The sequence below is a fragment of the Lygodium microphyllum genome, chromosome 26 (assembly GCF_053477565.2).
Source record: "Lygodium microphyllum isolate KBCC chromosome 26, Lygodium_microphyllum_v1.1.10, whole genome shotgun sequence".
Taxonomy (NCBI): Eukaryota; Viridiplantae; Streptophyta; class Polypodiopsida; order Schizaeales; family Lygodiaceae; genus Lygodium; species Lygodium microphyllum.
Window position 1 is genome coordinate 21,003,825 of NC_141160.1, and position 27,927 is coordinate 21,031,751.

The following is a 27,927-nucleotide window of genomic DNA, read 5'->3' on the forward strand; positions in this document are numbered from 1 at the left end:
CAAAAGATGTGTGGTAAATAAAACAATCATAATTGGAATCATGCATGTAAAAACAAGCACACTTATTGAACATAAAAAGGAATCATGTTTATTTGCCATAATACTCATCGATAAAGGAAACGGATTTATCTCACATAATTTCGATCTTATCAATGAACCACAAGTTGAAAAAGCAAGCTAAATGTAGATTTTGTTTTCATTGCTAGCAATGATGTATGCATGGTGAAGTAATTTATAAGTGAAGGAGCCAAAAGACACATGGCTCCAAACACTCCCAAACAACACTTACTATTTGCATGTTTTTAGAAAAAATGCATAATTTGCGTAAAATAATATCTCCATAAAAAGGTGATCTTGGAAGATCCATCTCCTAGGTAAGAAGTATTGAAAGAATAGTAGTTTTTTGCCACACATGGCACCACCAAAATGATCATCTTTTTAGAGATATTTGGTTTATCTTTCCTGGTCTGAAATGACTTGGATGTGCACATATGCTATTTTATATGCATTAAATAAAGCTCGCAAGTTTGCCTATACGCATATAAGTTTTTTTATAGAGTCTTGAATAGGTCTAAGACTATCCATACACTTTTGCCAATATCCATATATTTGTTTTTGATGATGATCAAGTAAATGTCTCGTTAGGCTAGGGTGAGTGGTGGTAGGAAATTTGTAATGGTCTACTTCCATCTAGGTCACAAGAGGGAGCAATTACAGAAATGATAAGGAAAAATGTGTTGGCCTACCATTGAATAAAGATGTAAGGATGGCAACTCAATGAGAAACAATAATCAACATAAAATAAGACAAATAAATCATGATTGGGTCCATATATGATACTACATCATTGGTGCTAACACAAAAATGAGGTGATAGATTTGATAGTGCTAATAATTTGAACATAGGAACTCGTTTTGCAATGGGGCTTGCAAGAGTGAGTGTGGGGTGAAGTTATCCCCACTCAACTTGCTCCTTTCTCGTGCAATCCTAAGTTAGTACAGGGAGTGTAGTGTCACTCCCCCTCCTAATTGTACCCTATGTGAAAAGACACCATCCTCATGGTACTAGCAACTCCTTATGTAAGGTCTACCCTTGGATGCTCTTAGAGGGGCTTGTTCCTCTTTGGCCTACAGTTTATACTCGACACATCATTTCTCGATTTTCAACAGACTAGTAAACTATTGTGTGTGTGAAACCCTTCTTATATGCAACGATCTTACTTTTTCTTGTGGTGCAATGCTTTTTCGGTCGATGCTTTTCTTGCTTTTGATTTGTACCGAGATAAAAGGAAAACACAAAGGACGACCATGCAAATCATCAATATAAACTAATTCAAAGAATTATAGTGATTAGGAACTGAAACCTTAGATCTAATGTAGGTATATAACCGTAGAGGTTTCTCTGCAGGTCGCAATATTCTTATGCAGCCTATATTTCTTCTGGCGATTCGTTTGAAGGCTACTGTCTCGAGTCTTCCTTGACGAACAGCGAGAGCTTAGGCAGCCATGGCTCGCAATCCAAAGAAGAAGAAGGGACCTAAGAAGTCCAAGGTAAGAGAGAGAGAGAGAGAGAGAGAGAGAGAGAGAGAGAGAGAGAGAGAGAGAGAATCCTAAGGGGGCTTATCATGCACAGGCAAACAAGACGACGGCAGGGACCTCCATCTCAAAACAAGCTATGAAGGTAAAGGCAGTATTTATGAGCTTACATGTTTGTTTCTAATTGTGCATAACCACCGACGAAAATTATCGCTGTTTCACATCCTGATTTGATTATGTTCTGTTTGTACTCTGATGTTTGCTTTCAAAGTATATTGCGTAACCTCGCATTCTCGAAAGGGAAATTCAGGTTTTGTACAGGGGTTGTAAGAGTCAGTCAGCATTTTGTAGGGGACTCAACTATTCAGCTTGATAATGTTAACTGCATCGTTTCCTGCATAATTATGATGCTATGTGGTTTGCTGTCGCAGGTATGGCAGCCTGGTGTTGATGGGTTGGAGGAAGATGAACAACTTCAGTTCGATCCTACAGCATATGATTGCTTACATGCTTTCAATTTTGGGTGGCCATGTCTAAGGTCTCCAATTCTTTCCTTTAAAAAATAAAATAAAATACTTGCTCTTGCTTGGTATTCAGTAGAATGCAACATTTGCTTTTATGGCGATATTCAAGTGCTTTGCATATTTAGTTTATTACATGAAGGCAGTTTCGGTCTTATATATGTAATGCATTAACTTCAGCTTTGATCTTATACGGGACGTGCTTGGAGTTGTTAGAAATGAATTTCCTCATACCATATTTTGCGTAGCAGGAACACAGGTATTCTACTTGTGATGCTTTTTCTAGTCAGTTTGTTGTGCATTACCTTTGTTTTCCCCCTAACTCTGGGGATTTTTCAGGCAGTTGCTGCAGCCAATAATTCAGTAGTTGTAGCAAGACTCTCCAATATTACTGGCACGAAGCGCAAACAAGTGCCAACTGATGAGGCAGAGAGTGATAGTGAAAGCAGCAGTGATGAAGAAGATGAGAATGAAGCCAGAACAACAGGCTCAAAGAATCCAGTTTTACAGGTGATTACCTAGAAGATGCTCTGGAATCTTCTCGATAATTGAGGCAAGTCTTTGTGATGTTTATAAAATCATATCTGGTCGCCTGAGTGTCAGGTGCGCATGGTCTCCCATCAAGGTGGCATAAATCGAGCACGGTCTATGCAGCAACAACCACACATTGTGGCAACATGGGGAGAGAATGGCTACGTGCAGGTTTTCCAGTTATCAGATCTCTTTCTGCAGACATATTCTATTCTGCTGATTATCCTTAATTTATCAATGCTTGCCTTTGTAGGTGTGGGACATGAGTGCACATTTGCGTTACCTATCAACTATAGATCCATCTGTGAGCACAGGGATCAACAATGTTATTAGGCAAGCTCCTGTGTACATCTTCACAGGCCACAAGGATGAGGGTTTTGCTCTAGATTGGAGTTCAGTGACTTTGGGGAGACTTGTTACAGGTTTGTGTGAACTTAGTTATTGTTCAACTATGGTGGGGGTCTGGGTCTGGATTGCCTTTCTGAAGAAAATATAATGTTTCCGTGTTGCATCTGCTTGGTTTTTTACTATCCTTTTTTTGTTGTGATCCTTTTTTCAACCAAGCAACTTTCCGGCTTGATGGTGTCGCATAGTTGACAATGGTTCAGCTTTTAAGACAGCACAATTGGCGTTACTTGTAATATCTGGTCAGGTGTTGGGTAGTTAGGTTGAAAAAACAAAGTAAAGTGGTTGTGCTAGAAGAATACTTTTATTACTGACTCAATATTGGCATTCTAATATGACTAGTTTCGTGCATGTCTCTCTCTTTGATGTCAGGTAACTTGTAAGTAGGTTTATCTTGCTATGATACTCCTTTCAGTGAGCTAGGATGCGCATTTTTCATTTTCCCTTGCTCCCAGCAGGGACGCACTTCAAAGTAAAATTTTCATAGTTCATTTGGCATGTTTTAGGTGACTGCAGAAGTGCTATCCATCTGTGGGAGCCTACAAGTGACGGTAAATGGATGGTTAATAAAGCTGCATATCAAGGGCACACAGCGAGTATCGAAGACCTGCAAGTAATTTTAGTCTTTCAAACTAGATTTTTAAAACTTTTAAAGCTGTTTTACTACTTTTTTGTAAAATCATGCAGCTGTTTTACCACTTACTAGTTCTGAATGGTGTTTTTCTAAACATAATAAGTAGCAAGATGAGTGCACTTGTTAAGGTATTGATGCTACAACTTCAAATCTGTTCCATTTATGAAAATTTCAGCTTAAGAGTGTGTTCCAATCTCTAGGTAAACATGACACACATAAAGTGTATCCCATTTCAATAGGTCATCAAATTGCTGTGAAACTTCCCCTTGGTTTAAAAAAAATCCCAGTCAACCCATGCACCTTGATTATTCCTTCAAGTAGACATGGCAATTAACTTCTCACACACTAGGAGTTGTGTGGGCATGTTAAAGGTAGATTCTTTCAACTGTTCACATACTCGTTGCTTATCATATAGAAGCTCTGTAACACCTCTTACCTTTGTAGATAAGTGTTTTAAGAAAAAGGTTATAGGAATGCAGGAGAGGGAATCCAAAAACTCATGGATCACGGACTCCGAAATGTCTGATGACGAAGGAAGTGCCGCTGGTTGTGCTGAAGAAGGTATCTGGGGTGCCAAAGAGCTCCCAAAGGTAGCCTCTCGAACCTGAGTAGTCGAGGGTGGGAAAGGGTGGGGCTCAGAATGAGCAAGAGGTGGGCAACAATCGTTGTCTCTCAGTGGAGCGGACTGGGTAGCTGAAGAAGAGGAAGGAGTCGAGCAGCCACTGTCTCTTGAAGGAGCTGACTGTCGAGGAGACGGTATCAAACAATCACTGTCTCTCAATGGAGCAGATTGCAGATCCGTAGGTCATGGATGCCACTGTACCTGAAAATAAGTGGGAGAAGACTGTCGTTGGCATTGCGACGATCTCCTGGAGGTCATAGCACCAATCGATCCTCCATGTGCTTGAAAGGACTTAGTGCGCATCGGATGTGTCTTATTGCCTTGAGCATAGTACTCTGATAGCCGATGCAGAACGATCTCTGGGGCCCAGAAAGGAGAGGTGGGGCAAGGAGTGCCTGGTGAAAGACGCATGTACTTTGGAGGGGTGGGGAGCAAAGGTCGATGTTGATAGTCTTCTGTGGGATGACCGTTCGTGCCGCAGTAGGAACATCGAGTAGAAGGGCAATCTACTGGTAAAGAAGCCATGGATACTAGTGTGCCTTGCTGAAGAAGGAAGAGGTTAGCCACCATGAACCATGAACCGTAATGTCCACTTCAAGGGGTGTGAGGGTAGTGTGAAGCACGAACAACAATGTCCACCTCAAAGGGTGGGAGGGTAGTGGAAGGGCTAGAAGTGAGCCGCTAGTGGGAGGAGGATGCGACCAGCAGTAAGAGGTTGCAACCAATAGAAAAATGCAGGTGAGGAGAGAGAAAACGTAGGCAGCATGAGAGAGAAAGACTAAAAACGTAGGCAGGACAGCTTGCAGGAGAAAGACAAAACCTAGGCAATAGGAGAGAGAAAGACTAAAAACGCAGGCATGACAGCTTGTAGGAGAGAGAAAGACTAAAAACGTAGGCAGCAGGACTGTGATGACGTGGCAGGCTGTACGGCAGCAGGTTTGCACAAGAACAGCAGTCGCTTGATTGAAATCAGCTCCAAGCTGCGTGAAGAGGGCTGGAAATCAGGCGTCAACTGATGGAGACAACAATGGACAGCTTCGGCTGAGATGTCCTTCACACGAACGGGGTGTGAGCAGCAAGCTGAAATACCTGAAATTTGCAAAAACGAGATTGTTTTCTGAATGGAGAGTGATCAATAACAGCCGCTTTGCTGTAAACAGCTGTAAAATGTGGGTGGAAGGCTGGAAACAAGCGCCAGACTGCAGATGACAGCAAGGGACAGCTGAGACTGCGATGTCCTTCGCGAAAGGGGTGTGGGCAGCAAGCTGAAAACACCTGAAACCTGCAAAAACGAGATATTGATGCAGTGGGAAAAGAAGAGAAGTGGATGCTTAACCCGCCACTGGTCTTTGCCTTCATTGGAGTAGAGGATCTTTGCCGTTGTCTGAGCAGATCCAGCTTTGATACCATGTCAAAAGATGATGTACCAGCGAGACAGTAGGGCTTGCGGGGAGGAACATGGAGTGAACTCGGCAAACATGAAGAAGAGAAGAGAAGAGAGAAGAAACTCTGATGAATGGAATGATGAAGTTCTGAATCATGGAGTGAATGTGATACAAGGGAACAAGGGTTCCATAGCACAAGGAAGATGATGAAGACAGCTACAAACCATGAACCGCAATGTTCTCCTGAAGGGGTGTGAGGGTAGTGGAGAGATTGGAAAGAAGAGGTGACGGACTGAATGAATCAGCCGTAAGGAATGAATGAGAGAGTGGCCTATAAATAGGCATAGCCAATCTAGGATGGCGCCCCTTTCTGGGGCTGCAAACCCTAAATGTGAAATGCAAAAACGCAAAAATGCAAACTGCAGGTGAAGGGTTTCTCAACATCACCCCAGAGAGAACAGGGCATTGGACAAAGGATGCACGTCAGCTGCCCAGTGGCCTACCAAGCCCTACAAAGGTGGATGGAACCACATTGAACTTATAAAAAATAAAAAATAAAAGTGTGTTAAATTTTATGGGATGCGGCTGATTGGGTAACAGTAACCTGGGAAACCAGAGTATGGAGGGTACACCTTGCCAGAGTGCAGCGGTGCGGAAGTGTAGGATTGAGAGAGAGAACGCAGAGAGAGAAGAGAGAAAGAGACAGTGGAAGATGAAGATCAGCTGTATAAAGTGTGCTGTATACAAAGATATGCAGATATGTACACGGGCGCAGTGTGCTGGACTGCGTGTCTCCACCTCGACGATGCAACCTACTGTTCACCTCGAAGTCCGCTGCAGTCTGCACTGTCTCCTGTTTGAAATCTGTGAACAGAGACGGAATCTACGTGTGCCACCAGTCTGTAATCTAGGAGCAGAGAAGTGCCAGAGACTACTGAAAACCTCGGCTATTTATAGCCAGAAAACAGGGCGCCAGAAAAGATATGTCGGCTGCATTAAATGCAGCCGACTGACAGGACAGGTCGGACTGCCACGTGGCAGTCCGACTGTGCAGTCCGACTGCACCTGGACAGAAACTGTCCGACTGCACCTGGTCAGGCGATGATCTCTAGCACCCCCTCTCAGAGCCTGGGCAGAGCAGAAGCCTGAGGGATTTGGAATGTCTCCGAAGTAGAGCTTGGGGAAATGCCTTTGTAAACAAATCTGCAAGATTGTCCTCCATCTTGCAGTACTTCACAGTGATGGTCTCATCCAGAAGCTTCTCTCTGATGAAGTGGTACCGGATCTCTATGTGCTTCATCCGGGCATGAAAAACAGGATTCCGTGCCAAGGCAATGCAACTCTCATTGTCACATTGCAGCAAAGTAGGACGAGTCTTGGGGCAACCAAGCTCCTCCAACAATCTCCGAAGCCACACAGCCTCACATGTGGTGGAAGACGCGGCCCGATACTCCACCTCAGTAGACGAAAGGGCGACCATGGGCTGCTTCTTGCTACTCCATGAGATAACACTTGTACCCAAGGTAAAACAATAACCTATAGTAGACCGCCTATGGTCCACATCACCGGCCCAATCCGAGTCGCTTCGACCTGCGAGTACAAGATCTGAACCATCTGTCCCTGCGGGATAATGAATCCCTAAATCAGACGTCCCCCTCAAATACCGAAGTATCCTCTGAGCAGCCTGCCAATGCACCGTTTGAGGTTCACTCATGAATCTTGCCAAGAGCCCAACAGCAAAACAAAGATCAACACGAGTGTTGAGAAGCCAAATCAAGGATCCAATCAACTGACGATAGCGGGAAGCATCTGTCACAACTCTATAGAAACAGAATTTGTATCCTTTTTCATTAATTTGTTTATATAATGATTTATTAAATTTATTTCCTTTGCACTAATTAGATATAAAGAAAAGTGCATTGGAGCTGGCCACTGATGAGTGGTCACAGGTTATGGTGGACCCACGCGGTGGGTTAGAGAAAAGATAGTTCACACTTCCATCTATATGACCCGATTGGGCGCCTGTGACTAGAACTCACGCATATCAGGGTTAGACTCGCACACAGAAAGGATTGATGCCTTGAAGTGTGGGCTAGATCCACCAGAACAAACAGTTACAATCAACAAGATGGCATGATCATGAAATGCTTGTATAATGTGCATGTGTGGACTGAAAGCTTGAAATGCACATTTCTTTGCATAGGAAAGTCACATGAAGATTCGGATACCATTTTTGCGATGTACATGGAAAAAGCTTTCATATGACACCCATATTGGGGGGGTCCCTAAATTTTAGGAGATCCCTAAATTTTAGAAGGTCCCTAAAATTTAGGAGCCTCGAATTAGCCTAAAAATGCTAGTCCTAAAAAATAGGGATTTCATTCTAAAAATAGTAAGTTCTGTACTCTGATTGTGCTTACTAAATTTGGTTGTTTCTATTCTTGACAGTATTCAATCCAAAAAGGAAGGCCATAGAGAAGAGACAAGTGTCAAGACACTTGTCACACAAGTTTCCAAGTGTCCCACCACTTGTGACATCTCATGATATGTGGCTGGACACTTGTCTTGTGCTACTCCACTTTCCCCTTTTGTACTAGCTCTCCCCTCTCCTATAAATAAGAGCTCGTTTTTCTTCATTCAACATCATTTTTCTTTGCTGTAAACTCACGAACAACACCCACAGATAGCCAGAAACTGGCCCCATCCATCCCCATCATCATCCCCACTTCTCCATTATCAAATTCCTCCATATTCCCTCTTCTATCACTACTGTTTTACAAGACAGCAAGCCTGTAAATTCATTACAGCACCTCCTTCTCGAGCTCTTTCTTTCATTTTAGCTACAAGAAGCAAGCCCTATCCATGTACTGCTGATCAACGATGGAGAAAGGCTGAATTCCCCTTTTTATTCTCTCACACTGTAAAGAAATCAGTTCTTATCATTGCATAATAGATAATGCATGTGTGTTTGTACATCTTTGCATGACCTTGTGAGAGTGAGAATTACTTCTTCTCACTCTCAGGTTGATTGTAACTGAGCTTTTCCCTAAGGGACTTGGGTTGAGCAGAAATACATTCCTTCGGGGGGGGGGGGGGGGGGGGGGGGTTGCCCATCTTCAACCCTCAATCTTGTCTCCATTACTTTTACATTTTCATGGCTGTAATTTTGTGAGTAATTTTACGTGTTCATTCTCTTTTATATTAAATCTCGAAAACAAGCGAATATCATAATTGTTAAGCATACTACGTTGTTCGGGGCGTTTACAGCATCCGCCATGGGAGAAGCTGAATGGGAAGTGGCCTTCCAGTTTGGATCCATAGGAGTAGAAAGGGTCCGACAATCCTCCATCGCAAAAGACACCAAGAGCTCCTGTATATATCTCTGCTGAGAGATGAAGATCCCCCTCGGAGACTGATAAATCTCATGGCCCAAAAAGAAATGGAGTAGACCCAAGTCTGTCATCTCGAACGTCCGATGTGAAGCTGCCTTCGTCTCTTGGACCTTCTGTGCATGATCACCTGTGACAATCAAATCATCAACATACAACACAAAAAGCACATAATCATCCTCGGAAGTGTGAAGATAAAGCTGCGGATCGGCCTTAGAACGCCGATATCCCAACTGTGACTGAAGGAACGAATCAATCTTCTCGTTCCATGTACGCAGAGCCTGCTTGAGGCCATATAAGGCCTTCTTCAACCTGTAGACTTTCCCATCTGAAGATCCAAAGCCAGGAGGCTGCTCGACATAGATCTCCTCCTTCAAATCACCATTGAGGAAGGCCAACTTCACATCCAACTGATAGACAGGCCATCTCCTATGGCCAGCCAACGCAAGAACAGCTCGAATAGTCGCCATACGAGCAGTGGGGGCAAAAGTATCATGACAATCAATCCCTGGGCGCTGTGCAAAACCTTTAGCAACAAGGTGAGCCTTGTGCTTGTCCAAAGAACCATTGCTAAGGTACTTGGTCTTGAAGACCCATTTGACGCCAATCACCTTCTTATTCGGGGAGCGTGGCACTTGTGACCAAGTGCCATTCCTCTCAATAGGCTCCAACTCGGCTTCCATAGCTTTCTTCCATGGTGCGGACTGTAAAGCCTCCTTCACGGAGGTGGGCTCTCGATCCTGCATACTCCTCCTTCAAATCACCATTGAGGAAGGCCGACTTCACATCCAACTGGTAGACAGGCCATCTCCTATGGCTAGCCAATGCAAGAATAGCTCGAATAGTTGCCATACGAGTTGTGGGGGCAAAAGTATCATGACAATCAATCCCTGGGTGCTGTGCAAAACCTTTAGCAACAAGGTGAGCCTTGTGCTTGTCCAAAGAACCATCGCTAAGATACTTGGTCTTGAAGACCCATTTGACGACAATCACCTTCTTATTCGGGGACCATGGCACGAGTGACCAAGTGCCATTCCTCTCAATAGGCTCCAACTCGGCTTCCATAGCTTTCTTCCATGGTGCGAACTGTAAAGCCTCCTTCACGGAGGTGGGGTCTCGATCCCGCATAACACGGGTCATCAAACAATAGTTAGAGCAAACAAGTTCCGTAGAATGTGCCTGGTGCCTCCGTGACCGCCGCGGACCATCCTGCGGTCCCCACTCCTCAGGAACCCCCTCGATCCCTGAATCGCGGAGTGTGTCACGGGCCCATCGAGGAGGAGGCCGAACCTCCCCTTGTCTCTCTCCATCAGCTGAAGACTTTGGAATATCCACCAGTGGTAACTCCTCAGGGGTGACCGGTGGAACAGTAGACTCTGTGTCAGAAACAGAATCATAATCAAAAGGCACGGGCTCCAAAGGAACTATAGCAGGAGCCCAACTCTCCCCTGGATCTCCAAGAACGGGATGCTCCTCACTCGTTGATATGGCCGGAACCTCCACAAACCGCACATCACGACTAGTGTACACATCCCGCTTGACGGGATCATACAATCGATAGCCTTGGGACTGGGAGCTGTAGCCAACAAATACCTGTCTTCGGGAAGCTGCTTCAAATTTATCACGGTGAGCCTTGGGAACATGAACATAGGCATCACACCCAAAGACCCTAAAGTAAGAAACATCGGGCTTAGTCCCAAAGTAAGCCTCAAAAGGTGTCATCCCATCAACGGCCGAAGTGGGGGATCGATTAAGGATGTGGACGGCAGTAGCCACAGCCTCGGCCCACAGAACCTGAGGGGTCTGTTGGTGCTCCATCATGGTGCGCGCCATCTCGATCACACTACGGTTTTTCCGTTCAAGAATGCCATTTTCTTGAGGAGTGTTGGTATTAGCAAACTCTTGGTGAATACCTTTATCTGCACAAAAACGAGCAAACTCATTAGAAACAAATTCACCACCCTTGTCGGATCGCAAGGTCTTCAATCTCCGGCCTGATCGGTTCTCCTCAAAGAGAAGCCAATCCTTGAAGTGGGAGAAAGCTTTTGACTTCAATGCCAAGAAATAAGCCCATGTCATCCTGCTGTAATCATCTACGATTAGCATGAAGTACGAGCTCCCACGCAAGGACTCGTTCCTCATAGGGCCACATAGATCCCTAGATACAAGCTCCATAAGTGAAGTAGACCGCCGCGAAGCTATGTGGGGAATGTCATCCCTATGCTGCTTCCCACGAATGCAGGAGACACATGGCTGTTGGCTCACCACTATATCCGGCAACCCTCAAACAAGCTGTCCCCGTGACGCCCTCCGAAGATAATCATAGTTGAGGTGACCAAACCGAGCATGCCATAACTCTGACTGTGTCTGAGAGGTAAGAAGAAGAGTAGAGAGGGCGGTGGAAGACTTCAATTTGTAGATGCCGTTCTCCTCATATCTGGATGATAGAACCTTCCTTGACCCACGATCAAGGACTCGCACCGAGTTACTGTCAAACTCCACCAAAAGTCCAAGGGAGCAAATCTTATGAACTGACAGGGGATGATACCCTAAACCTGGTACATGCAAGACCTCTGAGGTATGGGTACCACCATGTCCATCTGGAATAAGCTGCATCTTACCCCGTCTTGCAATAGACACCGAAGAGCTATCTCCAATGAGAATCTGCCCACGTGAGGGTCGCAACTGAGCAACACCATCTGATGAAGGAGTCATGTGCCGGGAGGCACCACTATCAACGATCCACTCTCAAGCCTGGGGAGCCGTCATCGCAGCATCAGAAGCATTCGGTGAAGAGTCCTCAATGACAGCTAGATGAAGAAATGCAGCTGATGAGGGTGCAACCACCGCTCCAGAATCCTTCGTGTCCTTCTTGTTGGTGTCCTTCTTGTCTTTGTCAGGGCAATCCTTCTTCCAATGGCCAGTCTTTCCACAAATATGGCATGTGGATTCTTTGTCCTTGTCCTTGTCCTTCTTTGACTTGTTATCCCCCTTCTTCTTCTTTTGGTCCTTCCCCTTCTTCTGAGAGGCTTGACCTGTCAGTGCCTCCGACTTGGAAGCATTCTGTCCCTTTAGCTGTTCCTCTTGGTCCAAGACCATAGGAATCAACTCTTCCCAACGAAGAGTAGACTCTCGCCCCGAAGCAGTAAGGGCGGCGTAGAAAGTACCAAATCGTGGCGGCAAATGGGACAATAGTGTGATCGCCATGTCTTTGGAGGAAATTGGCTTCCCCGCATTCTGAACTTGCATCTGAAGCTGTCTAAGCTTGTTGATATGTTCTCGCAACGAAGAAGACTTGTTTATGGACAAGGTCCGCATCTGAACCTCCAAAGAAACCCGCTTCATAAGGGTCATCTGGTTGTACATCTGATCAAGCTCCAGCCATATCTCCCGAGCCACCGTCAAGTGCTCGATGTGAGCTATCACGGCTGTAGTACAAGACAGAAAAAGAAAGGAACGAATCCTGGCATTGAGTTTGTCCCAGTGAGACTGAGCCTTGGCCAACTCCGCACGAGCATCGGAAGAGAGTTTGGACTCATCTCTTACCGAGGGCCGGTCGATTTCCTCCTGTACAAGCTCCGCCAAATCATAGGACTCAAGGATGGCCAACATCATGACGCGCCAGATGCGGTAGTTGTCGCCATCGAGCTTCTGATCTGCGGGAAGAGTCGGTAAGTCCATAACCGTCTGGAACTCCAAGTCAATCTCTGTAGATATCTTCACCTGTAATGCCTTCACAAACACAAAAGCAGCCCCCTCTGATTGTGAAAACTCAGCCTGCTAAGGCTCTTCCGCGTCTTGAAACTTCTTCACCTGCCGGAGGCGATGAAAAAGCAAAACCTGCACTTGAAAGCTGAAAACTCAAACTTCCTCCTCGTCAACCAGCAGTAAAAAGCAGCAAATCCACCACCTGGACTCCTTTCCTGCGCGCCCACGCTCGCTTCAGCCTTGTTCCGAGGCGCAGCCCTCCTGCCTGCCCTCAAACGCTGAAAACGCAACCTTGTGTCGTGATAGAAACTCCTCTTCAGGTTGGTTCTGCGCTCAGTCAGCCCTCTAACACTGCTCTGATACCATGTTAGAGTGCAGCTGTGCGGAAGCGTAGGACTGAGAGAGAGAACACAGAGAGAGAAGAGAGAGAAAGAGATAGTGGAAGATGAAGATCTGCTGTATAAAGTGTGCTGTATACAAAGATATGCAGATATGTACACGGGCGCAGTGCATTGGACTGCGTGTCTCCACCTCGACGATGCAACCTGCTGTTCACCTTGAAGTCCGCTGCAGTTTGCACTGTCTCCTGTCTGAAATCTGCGAACAGAGACGGAATCTGCGCGTGCCACCAGTCTGTAATCTGCGAGCAGAGAAGTGCCAGAGACTGCTGAAAACCTCGGCTATTTATAGCCAGAAAACAGGGCGCCAGAAAAGACATGTCGGCTGCACTGACAGGACAGGTCGGACTGCCATGTGGCAGTCCGACTGTGCAGTCTGACTGCACCTGGACAGAAACTGTCCGACTGCACTTGGTCAGGCAATGATCTCTAACAGGAGACAGTGCAGACTGCAGCAGACTTCGAGGTGAACAGCAGGTTGCATCATCGAGGTGGAGACACGCAGTCCAGCGCACTGCGCCTGTGTACATATCTGCATATCTTTGTATACAGCACACTCTATACAACAGATCTTCATCTTCCACTGTCTCTTTCTCTCTCTTCTCTCTCTGCGTTCTCTCTCTCAGTCCTACGCTTCCGCACCGCTACACTCTGACATGACATATCACAAAACAATACAAGCTTACCCATCCACTCAAGGGTATCAATGATGAGGGAAAATATGATTGATGAGGTATCCGTGTGATGAAGGGGTATGGTGGTGTGGTAACAACAATCACTGGTGGTAAGAGCTTAGGATCCGCTCAAGTAGTGCTCTGCACAATGAGATGCAAAGTATGCTCCATGTTGAAGAATGCTCATGTAGTAGGTGCCACTTGGATAGTGTCCCTCCTAGGGAAATTGTTCACTTGCCCAAGGACCCTAGTACAAAGATGATGAAATCATGCAATGCAAAGGGGAAGGTACAAGAGGGGGAAGAAGCGGATGCCGAAGACAAAGTGCTGAAGCGCGTAGAATACCAAGAAGGGTAGGAATCCCCTCTCAACGTGGATGTAGATGTCGAAGAAGGAAGAGGAGCTTGACGTTGGTCTTCGTGTGGTGCCAAGAACCAGAAGAAAGGGAAGAAGATGATGAAGATGAAGTGTCTCGCTAGAAAAGCAAGGTAGAAGTCACTTACATGATAGCATGGAGAGAGATGTTGCACGATCCGCCTCTGGAGGGAAACCTCGATGCTGGAAGAAGAGTAAGCACTCCTAGGATGATGAAACCGTGAAAGGGACGGTGCGCATCCCCATGGCTCTAGCCTAGGTAAGACCAAAGCAATTTGCAAGTTAGTCCTACACTGAAAGACAAAACCTTGCAAAAGAGATCAGAATTTGCAAACACAAAGGTCAGTGGTGAGATCCTCCAAAGCAAAACATAACAGAGCGAAAATCTAACTGAAAAGACAATGCAATGAATGTGTATGTATGTGAGTAAATGCAGTGGAAGACCTAAGAATGGAAAAGCTAAGGACGATGAATCCTATGGGCTCGACTCTAAGAGTGCGAAGGATGGACGCTAGACTGACCTAGGGTATCCTAAAGGACCTAGAGACATGCTAGTCTAAGAAGGTGTCTACCATCGCGTATGGCCAATAGCAGGGCTTTGCCAAGGGAATGCTTGATGAGGTGGAGAAGAAGGTGAGATGGATGCCTGAAATGCAGCAAGATCAGGACCTGCAGACCAATCAGCGAGTCTCTCAGGGGTAGCGAAAGAGACTGTTTGCCGAGGTTGTGCTCAAGCCACATGTCCAGCAGCAACAACGGGTGCTGAAGGAGGAGATGAAGCAGGAGTGGAAGGCATAGCCCCACTTGACTGTGCAGTCGCAGCGGTCTGCTGAGGCTTTTTAGGTGGAAGACCTTGGGCCTTGGAGCGACACTCCTTGTCCACATGGCCTGCTCTCTGGCAAGGTGTGCAAAACCGATTTTTCTTAGGGAGTTGTTACCAGATAGGTCTAGATTCTTTGGTTCCATCTAAGGAAGAGGAGCCACTTTTTGATTGGCTTGCCTTCGCATCTTGCGAGTTTTTGCCACTGTTGGTTTTCCCTCCCAAAGAAGAGGCAACCAACACCCTCTGCTTAGAATAAGACTCTGATGAGGATTTCTTGTGGACTTGATCATGCAGCCTCGCGTAATGCAAGAATTGACACTCAAACTCGTAGAAGGTTGGCAATTGAGGTTGCGAGATGATATGCTGAATGAAATTGAAGTATTTTTTGGGTAACTTATTCAAGAAAAATGTAACTTGATTGTCATCTGACTTGGAAGAGCTAGTAGTGGCGAACTCAGCGAGTAACCGTTGATATTCAGCCAGCTTGACTTTCAGATCATCCCCTTAATAGAGAACTCTTGAAGCTCAAAGTCGAGATTTATGCGCTGAGTATGATCTCGGGCCACATAGTGCTTGAGAAGGTGACCAACGCTCTGACGTGAGCGGGAAGTGTTGTAATTGAGAGTGAAACTCAAGAAGCAATCCTTGCATCAGCTCAACATTGGCTGTGGCTCAAACCCTAAATGCAAAACTCAAAACTCAAACACAAAGACTCAAACACAAACAGAAGAAGGGAGAGAAGAACACAACTCTGAAGTGAATGAATACTGCAAATGAATGCAAGAGTGTATAGATACTCGAGGGCAGAGCAATGTGTCAGAGAGTGACATCCACCGAAGACGGATCCCAAGTGTGTGATGAAAGTTGGAGTGTGTAGTTTGCAAGACGATGATGCCGGAAGAGCCTGGAGCACCAAATGCAAGTAGGAGAAGCTGTGGAGATGGAAGGCGGCCCCTAGATGAGTGTAAATGCAAACTGTGGATGTCACTTGGATGAGGAGGGGCACCAACACCTGTTGCATGGAGGAAGAGACACCAAATGCAAGCAGCTGGAGTGTGTAGGAACTCTCGCTAAGCTGGTCTGGAATCGAATGCAAGCTGCAGAAGGTGATGAAGATGCTGGCGATGGTTGGAAGATGCCATTGCAGCCAGGAGGAAGGTGCCAAACAGTGGGCGACAGCCTGGAGGAAGGCGCCAGGGCATTGGAAGGGCTGATGGAGAGGTGGCAGCAGTCTCGAAGGCTGGACAGCCACGTAGAGGTAGACTATTGGTTGAAATCTGCACTCAAGGGTGTGAAATGTGCACAGACGGGAATAAGGCTGAATGGGAGCAGCCTATCTATTTATAGATGTTGAAGGGTGCCCCAAAGAATTAGAGTTTTTGGAGGACCACTGAAACTCTCTCAGACTGCTCCCCTTTTTAGGGTTTTTCATTAATTAAGTGTGTTTGGGGCTGTTTTAAGAATGCTAATCAGCTGAAAATTGTGTTTTAGCTCAACAATGTATTGCCACACATTCTGTTTCGTCAGAGCATCCAATGAGGGAGCAGTATGAAGCAGCAGCAGATGATCCCAAGATGGAGGAGTTTGAACCATTATGAATTAGATTTGTCCAGCTTTTGTAAACCTAGCCATCAGGATATCTATAGGATATTCTTTAGTACAGCACAAGCTCCAATACCATGTGAAGATAATAGATATGCTAGAGTTTGCATAGAGAAAACATTCAAAGGGTATCAACATGACTAAACATAGTGAACACAAACACCAACTCAAAAGAAAAGGATGAGTGTAATGAATTAATAATCATGAAATACTTTTAACAAGGTTGAAACACAAAACATATTGCACTAGTGAAATGTCTTAACATGCAGTGTTTCACCTACTTGGTTCACCTTGGGAAAGAGGCAAGTTCTATAGAAAAGTGACAAGTATGTGTTTCAAATGTGCTATTTTGCTGTTTCATGCGGGATTTCACTTAGGACCTAGCCAAGGGTATGCTGAGACACAACGTTTTGGGGGTGAAATATTTTGCGGTTACCTTTAGATTCTGATGTGATCTTTGTATTTCATCCATTGAGTGGCTTATCTTGCCCTAGATCCTTGCTTTCAAAATCATTGATCATGCATTTCTAGCACCCCTCCTCTTGAAGCCTGACTCAGATTTATGGCCAGGTACACATGTTGGCCTATGATGGCTTGTTAGAAATGAGATAGTGACCGAGTGTGTAAGTACAACTACGTAGAGAAGTATACATCATGAGAAAGAAAGATCTATCAAAATTTGTAAGGTCATTGTTCAATACCAGACACACATTCTAGCTGAAAAGGAGCCAATCAAGAAAAGGAGTGAGCTGAACTTTCTGTTTTATCTTAAGCGCCATTGCATGTCAGTGTCAACTTTTATACGCATGGTTTTTAATCAAATCAGCTAAGTTTAAGTTTTGTTGCTCTACTTGGTTGGTCCATCAAGGGAAGTACCTTATACAGATGCATGTGATATTCATGAGTGCTTTCTCTACTCCAAAGTGGTAGATCATAATTTGGCAATATGCGTTGAATATTTTATTCCATCATTATACTATCTTTCTAAGATTTGGTTTTTCTGGTGTCTTGATGTTTCAGTGGAGCCCAACTGAAGCAGACGTTTTTGCTTCATGCTCTGTAGATAAGACCATCCGCATTTGGGATGCTCGATGCCGGGATAACGCAGTCATCTCAATCAATGCACACGATTCAGATGTCAATGTCATCTCATGGAATAGGTATTAGGGCATCTGCTATCTGAGGGCAGTAAGGCCAGGAGAGTAAAGTACATTTGTATGCTAGATGCTTTTCTTGGCCTCTCCTTAAACATGCAAGTTAATTGAGGTTTCCTGACCACTGTAATCAGGTTAGCCAGCTGCATGTTAGCATCTGGAAGTGATGATGGCACTTTCCGTATTTGGGACCTTCGGTCTTTTAAGGTTGTTTTCAACCTAAATTATTTCATCTTTTTGTTTATGTGCTGTTGTTATTGGTTTTGTTTGGGAGGCTGTCTGATGTCTGCCATGTCTCGTGTGGCAGGATGATTCCTTTGTTGCTCATTTTAAGTACCATAAATCACCTATAACTTCGATAGAATGGAGTCCTCATGAAGCTTCAACTATTGGGGTTGCTTCTGCAGACGATCAATTGACGTAATGTGCTAAGTTCTTTCAGTTGCATCACTGCTTTTCAGTTTTTGATGCTACCATGGTTGCATTGGATCTCATGTATATTTCATTTCTGCACCCTCAATCTTTCATATTACTGTATAAGGGAGACCACTCATCTCAAGTGGCCGCAATTTTGCAAACCCTTGGCATGGGCAATTTAAATGGAATGTGCACACAGGCTTGACATACCACTCATCTCAAGTGGGCACAATTTTGCAAATTCTTGGCATATGCTCCTCCATCTACTCTTGGGAGATTTTGGGGTTACCAAGTCTTTCAACTTCTGAGAACTTTGCATAGCAATTAACTTTTGCTCTGCATGACTGAGCAATACATTATGCATATGTAGGTTATGCAAGGATGTGGAAAGGACATGTTTATTGTCAAGTTGCTTGGCTGAAGAGTGAGTTTGAGGGTCTCTGTATTATGAGCTTGAGCAGTCACATATTTATGAGGGACTCTGTATTTTGAGATTTAGCAGTCTCAAGTTCACCTGCTAATACTGTAGGTTACACTTATCAACCTCAAATGGAGGCTATGCTTTTGGTGTGTGGTTATGCTCATGGTCTTGTTGCATGGTCGTTGCCTTTCAATTAGTCATGAATTACTCTCGTGTCTGCAATGTTCTCTTCACAGGCTGTATATGGTGTATATTTTATCCAACTTTCGAGCCCTAAAATCAGAAAGTGTTACTGATACAGAGCTCATGCCTCAAAGGTCCTCTTTTAACTGACTAAATTCTAGTTTTAAATTCGAACAGGATTTGGGATTTATCTCTGGAGAGGGATGCCGAAGAGGAAGCTGAATTTCAAGCTAATGTTAAACAGAAAGTGGTTGCACCTGATAATTTACCACCCCAACTGCTATTTGTACATCAGGTTTTTTTCTCTTTCTTGTATTATAGGTGCATGAGAACTTCTGCATGGTCAATTCATAGAGGCCTTTTAATTTTCTGACTCTATGAATATATCTGACAAGCAACTTTTACAGGGTCAAAAGGACATGAAGGAATTGCATTGGCATGCACAAATTCCAGGTTTACTTGTCTCAACTGCAGCAGATGGTTTCAATGTGCTGAAACCATCCAACCTAGAGAACTTGACAACTTAAGCGTGGATTGAAGATACAGAAGTCACACCTTTCAGCATGAGATACTGAACATGGATGACTTTCTGTACTGTCACTTGTACTGACTGGCACTTTTCCAATCCAACCTAGAGAACTTGACAACTTAAGCGTGGATTGAAGATACAGAAGTCACACCTTTCAGCATGAGATACTGAACATGGATGACTTTCTGTACTGTTACTTGTACTGACTGGCACTTTTCCAAATTGGAGAGAGGTTCATCAAGCACCCGCAATTGACCAATTGAGCAAGGTTTGGGCTGACAGAAAGAGGGTAACCAACCAACAACTGATGCTGTACACCATACTCCTTTGGCTCAACTAAAAGTGTGTGGTAATACAATCAGAGATGGTACACCAAATCCATCATTCAGTGATCCGAAACGATGGATGTCCTTGGCCAGCCATGAGTACATGGCACTACCAGTGAAAAAGTGTGTCGTTGCCTCTAGATGTATTGTGTGACAGCCATGAGAAAGTTTTGCACTGGCCTTGCAGTAAGAAGATGACGGTTCACAGACCTTTTGCATGGGTTTATGTTGTGCTTTTTATCTATTATAATGAGAAATGACGTAAATTTCAGGGGTGCATTATAACAGGAGTACTAAGATGCTGTACACCATACTGCTTTGGCTCAACTAAAAGGGTGTGGTCATACAATCAGAGGTGGTATCCCAAATCCATCATTCTGTAATTGGAAACTATGTCCTTAGTCAGCCACTAGTACATGGCAATGACAGTGAAAAAGTGAGAGTTCTCATGTTGTTACTCTCGATGTATTGTCTGGCATGCATTAGGAAGTTTTGCACTGGCGTTGCAGCAAGGAGATAATGGCTCATGGATCTTAAACTTTTGCATGGATTTATGTTGTGCTTTTTATCTATTTTACTGAGAGATGATGCACGATTCTGCATTGACCCTAATCAGTTCCAAACACATTTATGGGAGGTCACTTACATTGGATACTGTTGGTGCTATGCCTGCGTTTCTTAGTTATATGTTATTGAGATAGCCTGATCATTATGTTGTAGCAACATGGTGGTTAATACTGGACACATTCATGCATACTCTTTTCACTCCTGCATTTGCGCACCAATTTTGATCTTGATGGATGTATTACGAAAACTAGAGATTGCTGAAGAGGCCTCTCCTTCAAGGATGTCGGCTGGAGGGTTGAAGTAATCTGTCTTACTATGAACTGTCTTTGCCTTTGTCTATCTCTCCCTCTCTCTGTGCACGTGCAAGTGTCTGCCCATCTTTCATGCAGTGGAAACATTTAACTTTGCAAACAAGCATTAGTAAGATTATGAGAAATGACAATTGGTGAGATGCATAGCTTGTTTGGGTTGATGCATCTCCAAGAGACTAGCATTAAGTGGGAAGTAACACAAGGTCTCTTAAGAGTCGTTCCATGCCAAATGATTTGACTTGGGAGGTTTGTGGTGGTTCAGCCAGGTTGGAGACACTGTTCTGTCCTGTACTCCCGAAGGCCTTACATTCATCACCTGGGTGGTGGTTGGAAGGGGACAACTTCCATTTGATGCAGCATAGAGCACTGGCACTATTTTTTGTGATTCCAAGCCTCAGTTGCCAGGCTGCTGAATGCCCCAAGTTAATACTCTCCTGTGGACTTGGTAAGGCTGTATTCCCCTGACATAAACAAGTTGAGTTGGAGGTTCACATGTTGCTACATTGTATTGTTGGTGATAGCTAGTTAGAAAATTACTTTCACTTCTTGTTTGGTGGGTCCAAATGTTGTGAAATGGCATCTTCTGTTGGTGTGCCTTTCATGGCCTAAGTAATTATTTTGGCTTGTTACATACGGTCAGCCTGGTAGGGATTTTATAAATGCATTAAGAGGATACAGCCATGTGTCACAGCCAAATCCAAGCACAAAATAATCCTGTAATAAGCAGCTGGACTTTGAAAATGGAACGAAAAAGGTAGTGCAGAATGATACGTCAAGTCTAAGGATGAAAACAGAATAAGTGTAGATGGAAATCGAAATCAGAGCATGTAAAGCAAACAATGCGTGAATACGCATGATTGAAAAGCGATGCCTGCCGATTAAACAGTTATAGATGACCATAAACAGTGTTATTGTGAGTTCATAACTCTCAGGTCATTTTGAGAGAGAACACTATCCACAGTGCATAATGCCTTACATTGTGATCAGGATGGTGGGTGGGTACTTGTAGGTCAGTGTTAGCAGAAACCACGGAGGCAGTGGTCGTGTCCGTTAGATGTGGAGCTGGGGGGTGGAGGTGGTAAAGTGTAAATCTATACAAGGGAAAACCAACATGTGGTGTTTGGATTTACACGCAGTAAGTAGTATCATCAACCAACTGTGACAAATACGATTAAGCCTTTGGGAAGGTGTTTTGAAGCAAGGCCTCTTGCACTTTGCACGTCAGTCTACCAAAAACACTAGCTTGATATTTAACCCCATCAAACTCGACAAAGGGTTAAGGCATTCTAACTCATGGGTGAACCAATTTGATCTTGAAATGCTATATCATTTCCTAGGGTCACTAGTTGTAGTCATTGTAGTTTCCATTTTTTTTGATCCCCTTTGCCTTGGTTGTTGAGAAAAGCCACTTACAATGAAGTGCCCATTTTGCTTGGTTAAAAGTACTTTTAAAATTTTGCCCTAGCATATGCTTTGCACTTGCAAAACAAGTGAGATGCCCTCACCTTTACTAATGCATATATTGTACTAGGGTGCATGGTTACCAAATTTAGTTAGTGAGCTCTTAGTGGAGAGTTTCTAGACTATTGTTCTCTAGGTTTGGAGGTTTACCCTTTGAGATAGAGGCCTTCCATGCCTTGCATATTTGACCTCCAGGCTTTGAGAGAGAGAAAAGGAATAAACTTCTACTTCTACTTTAAGAAAGTGAAACTTAAGACACACAGAGAGAGGGAATAAGCTTGTACTTCTCCTTTAAGAAAGTGAAGACTTTTCTCACACTTTCATTCTTGGTGATTTACAATCGAGTAGAGGATTTATAGATGGTTCTAGAAGGTGCTCAACTAGATTGTCCCTTGTAGAAAAAGGTGATGTTTGGCTACCACTTCCTATTAACAATAGAAGTGATATGTGCTCTCTTTTAGGGGTAAGGTGAAATGCTTATGAACTTGGTTCATTGGGTTGAGTTCCAATTTTTTACACTCACAAAGAGCCTCCCATTTTTGAATCTCCTTGTTGAATATGCATTTGCCAAGTGAGGGTGTTTAAGAATTGGGCTGCTTGCATCATGAAAGCTATTGATAGTGGTAAAAATGGATCTAGTTCGTGAAGAATTTGGCTACTATCATAAGCTCCCTTCTAGTCATATTTAGTCTAAGTTCTCCACATATTGATGATGGTGTCAATCAAATCAGAACTTGAAACCTTAATGTGAATGCCTTTAAAAAGAGCAATGCTTGCCACTACAAGCCCAACCTAACCACTTAGTGAGGAGGAATGATATAATTGCTTTTCCTTATGACTAAAGGAAGGGCCTCAATAATTTCTCAACCTTAGACTATGTGGTATTGTATAATGGGAAGGAAGAGGCAGTTATCAATACCATTCGAGGTTGTTAGCATAGACTTGATAACAACCAATATTCAAGCAAGGCTAACCACTGTCATTTTGGATTGATTTTGTGTATAGCAGTGAAACCTCTAGCGAAGAAGAATGTATAGAGCTAAGGGGTAGCATAAGCATCTAAGTATTTCATCATTGCAAATCCTTCTACCTTGAAACATTGAAAGCCATGGAGCATTCTACCGGTCCACATTTGTTAGAAGCAACTTGGTGTTATTTGGAGCTAACTTTACCAAGTAAGCAAAGTCAGAGTGTAGGATCTCTTCTCTATCCTTACAACATTCAAGCTATTGTTGACAAGCATTCAAGTCATCATTGACAAATGATTGGCCATAGGGATTACCCCCACTTAGGGGTGTGAGGCCTTCTAATGTGTCGTGAAGCATCCTCTTTTCCAAATTTCTAAGATTAGGTCAACTATTAGGTCAAAGATCAAAGCTTGGGGGCACCACTCCCTTGCACCAAGTAAATCCTTGTTGGCCATTGGAGCTCACAAATACGAATGGAACTATATATATATAGATGGATGGATGGATCGATGGATGGATCGATAGATAGATGGATGGATGGATGGATGGATGGATGGATGGATGGATGGATAGATAGATAGATCGATGGATCGATGGATCGATGGATAGATCGATCGATGGATAGATCGATGGATGGATGGATGGATGGATGGATGGATAGATAGATAGATAGATAGATAGATAGATAGATAGATCTATTTTATATTATGGAGTTCTTGGAATTGAGCATATACACATTGTCTCTCAAGTGCTCCAAGTGCCACATACCCTCTATACAACCTAACACTTGCATCTCTCAATGAAAATGCACGTCCTGTAAAAGTGACTCACAAATATACATAGGATCTAGTGTACTCAATCATATCCCCTCCAAGAGTAAATTAATGCCCTAATCAAGTCACCCAAGCTTATGTGGTATTGAACACCATCACCTCAGTCTTCCCAAGATTTATTGTCAATCCTCTATCCATGGAAAATGTGTGCAATGCATCCATGCTCCTTTCCAAGCCCTTAGGAGAGCCCACAATTAATACCACATCATATGTGTATGACAAGATGGGTATCGATATGCCAGCTAAGCTTGCACCTAGTTGCCTAATTTATCCACAAAGTTTGAGAGCTCATTAATGTAAACACCAAATAGAGCAGGTGAAAGTGGGGGCCTCTACTTCACCCCAATAGTACCATCCATCATATTAGAAAGCCCTTTATGGAGCATGAACCCTCCTTGTCACAAACTCATACAAGGCATAAATCCCCCACTATAGATCCTTTGGAGTGCTAATGTCTTGTAGTTGTTGCATGAGCTTGGCATAAGGCATCGTGTCAAATGTCTTTCAGAAATCTAAAAAGCAACAATAAATCCTCTTCCCATGTACCCTACCCTCCTTCATAGTAGCCTTGAGGGTTAAAATATGATCGAGCATAGTGAACCTCTCTTAAAGCCCGCCTACTCATGTGTTGAGTTCATGTTCTAAAACACAACAATATATCTTGGCCAAGTAGTGGCCAATCATGATTTCTTGCAATTTTGTGGTATTATAAGACCCCCGTAGTACAATGGTATGGTCCATTCAACTTGTTGAAAAGCCCTCACATGTCTCGATTAAAAACATGCCTCAACAAAGAAGAAAAAATGGCACATGCATGTATAAAATATTCTTCGACTAGGCCATTATGGCCTTGTGCCTTTCCGTGCTACAATATAGAAATCGTCTCTGTCACCATGTAGTAAAGTATGAATTATAAGATGGGCGGGGCCCCTTAGGGGGAGACACAGGGCATTGACTTTCTACATCATATAGCTTCTTTGCATAGTTGTACCATGCCTCCGATGTTGTGATTGGGATACTCGGATGTCTTTCCTAAAACATTTCCCATGCCCTCTTGTTGTCTCGCCCAAAAAAAAAGGTATGTCTATGCCTCTATCTTGTCTAGATACATTCGTTTCTTTCATTACACTAGATGTCAAAAGTTCAATTGAGCTTGCCTATGTGTAGAATCTTCTATAGCTATCTCTCGCTGCAACTTTGCCTATGTCTCATGACACTCATCATAATACCAAATGTTTTGTGGTGGAGTACTTTGTGGATGGATGGAAGAAGTCACAGTATGAGGGAAGGAATGTGTTTCTAATGCATGCTTGTAGAACTTCTTCCAATCTCACCATGATCTCATTCAAAGAGCAATACAAGTCCATAGTAACCGATCCATCATATATTGGAGGTATATATACATGAGCCATCTTTTGTAAAAATTGGTATCTAGGGTATCTAGAAACTCAAGTGGCAAGTGAGCTCTTGTGGCAACTACATGTCATTGTAAAATTCAAATATGTATGATCAATTGCTAAACCAATAGGTCTTCTTGAGAGTGTAAATTCAATGATATTTGGTACCAAAGAGGGTGATCCCATTAAATAGTCAACTATGCTTGATTCCCCCTTAGGGTTCCAACATGTGGGCCCTCGTGAACTTGGCCACTTATGACACGCCATTAAAGATGGTTGACTTGTATGCACTCCCCAATGTGATGAAATGTTTACAATACTTTGTTCTCTTCCAAGCATCACACGATGACATTTGCATGTTCCCATCCTCTAGGAAAATCTCATGATACATGGCATCATGTGTGTCATGGATCACTATTTGGGAAATTTTCATGTGTGCATTAAGGTCTCCAACTAGAAGTATGCCACCCATACTAGAAAATCGTAAAATATCCTCATAGTGGCATGTAAAGGGACTCCTTGTCTCTCGATGGTGCATAGCTAGAATCAACATGTGGAAAATAGCAAATTGCTATATGTAATTCTATGAGTCTATATCTACATACTCATATCCATAAAGAGAGAGAGAGAGAGAGAGAGAGAGAGAGAGAGAGAGAGAGAGAGAGAGAGAGAGAGAGAGAGAGAGAGAGAGAGAGAGAGAGAGAGAGAGAGAGAGAGAGAGAGAGAGAGAGAGAGAGAGAGAGAGAGAGAGAGAGAGAGAGAGAGAGAGAGAGAGAGAGAGAGAGAGAGAGAGAGAGAGAGAGAGAGAGAGAGAGAGAGAGAGAGAGAGAGAGAGTTGAAAGTACAAGAGATGAGGCCTAAGTAAGCACCCAAACCTTTGATCATTATAAAATGTTGAGTGGCGTAAAAGGTATTGAAAGTAAAAATCTAAAGAGAACGATTAATTGGGTTGAAAGTACAAAGGATAAGGCCTAGGTATGCACCCAAACCTTTGACCCTTCACACTCTAATACACACCAAAGTGTGTTGGCACATTGAGGTTGCTTATGAAGGCATTAAATAACTAAAAATCAATAGAAAGTAGAACCATCAATGTATATCTATGTAGATGCATTGCTGAAGAGAGTGTCAAGTGTGTTGAGGAATGTGGGTCAAAATTAAGGTGTATAGCAATATCTTTGAAAAATATGATTTGATCCAACCATAGGCATTGTCCAACTCTAGATTGTGACCATCATGTAGCTCTCACAAGAAGGAGTATCACGGTCTAGAGCTAGCACCAAATTCAAGATTATGTTTGGATTTTTCTTCCCATTAAAAAGCCATATTGGCTAAGAGGGGAAGCTTGGAAACAAATTCATGATTATGTTTGGATTTTTCTCCCCATAACAAAGCCATATTGGCAAGGAGAAGAAGCTTGGAAAGGGGAAGTTAATTTTCATTGAAGCGTCTTTTGCGAGTATCCTATAGGCTGCATTGAGCATTCTCAGGGGCCCCATTGGCTCACCATCTTCCTTTACATATTCTCTTGGATGAGTTTGATGAGATCTATGTTGACATTGGGTAGCATCTCCGTAGAGGCAACACAAGGGGTATGGATAATCTTAAGCTCCTTTCTTTGTCATTTTGTGAGGAGTGAGTGATTGCTTTGCTATCGGACTTAACTTTTCTTGATAGCTTGAAGTTAGACTAGCATTGATGCATCATAAATGAGATAATAAATAAAAAAGTTAACTTTTCACTTAGAAATCCTTATTGGTATAGTGGTGATGTATCAATCTCATATGTTAGAGTTTAGTGGTTTGAAACTTGAAATCACTACAATTTTTTCTCCTTCAAAAAATAATGTTTAGATGCAAAATGATTTTGTACTAATTGAATGCTGGGGCTTACATTTATACTTGTTGTCAAGGGGAACCCAAACTCTTGAGCACAAACGTTTTCACTAAGGCATTGGATGTAGAGAAGTTTTGAAGATATCGAAGCCTAGTAGGTGTTGGAAAGATACATTTGGGCTTGGGGGGAGTGTGGAGATGGTAAGCTCAATAGTTGCAGACATTGATGATGGATTGCTTGGTTAGATGGGTCCACACGCCTACACTTAGCACATCAATGTGATTAGTGGCCATTATGATCCTCACATAGTCTCTAGATTATCACTTATTGTGTTTATTAGTTATTATACCTACCTATAGCTAGCATAATTATAACAACTAGTCAATTAATATAATGCACTATTTGACTTACTAGGTCACTTTCCTTTATATTATGCTTATTTGAATATTGTGTGAACCTTATCTAGTGTGAACATTCACATCCCTACTCTCCAATGGTTATTTGGGTGCTGATTTAAGAACTTACTCAAGACTCCAACTCTTTGAATAAGGTCTAGCCTAGTATTTCATAGAAAGATAAGACTTTTCACAAGCTTTTGATACTAGTTGATGTCCATGAGTGGTGATGCATCCTTGATGAGTGTTTTGCATTTGCTTCCATTGTTAAAGCAACATTACCTTACACTTGGTGGTCATCCAAATGCCTTCAAAGTCTCCTTGGCATACCTTTGCTAAGAAATGAATATTTTTTTGAGACAGTTGAATGCGTAGGGCCAAATGCACAAGCCCCATGTCTATCATTTTGAGTTCAATCTTATTCTTTTGAAGCATATGTTTGTGATCTCCTATGACATTCAAGTCATTTATATAATAAATAACCATCACAAAATGACCATCTTGCCTATACATATACAAGTTAGCTT

The 27,927-nt window shown here is 43.3% G+C and overlaps 1 protein-coding gene across 1 annotated transcript; it reads left to right on the forward strand.

The window, feature by feature from the left end:
• The first annotated feature begins 1,364 nt into the window (after positions 1–1,364).
• Positions 1,365–20,170, forward strand: LOC148013038 (Transducin family protein / WD-40 repeat family protein). The gene is made up of 13 exons (XM_087667762.1): positions 1,365–1,550; positions 1,633–1,680; positions 1,967–2,073; positions 2,237–2,315; positions 2,396–2,566; positions 2,660–2,758; positions 2,841–3,009; positions 3,499–3,605; positions 17,623–17,762; positions 17,891–17,963; positions 18,064–18,176; positions 18,955–19,072; positions 19,185–20,170. The coding sequence occupies exons 1-13, from the start codon at positions 1,506–1,508 to the stop codon at positions 19,302–19,304; spliced, it is 1,389 nt and encodes a 462-aa protein (XP_087523888.1). The 5' UTR covers positions 1,365–1,505; the 3' UTR covers positions 19,305–20,170.
• Positions 20,171–27,927: the final 7,757 nt, after the last annotated feature.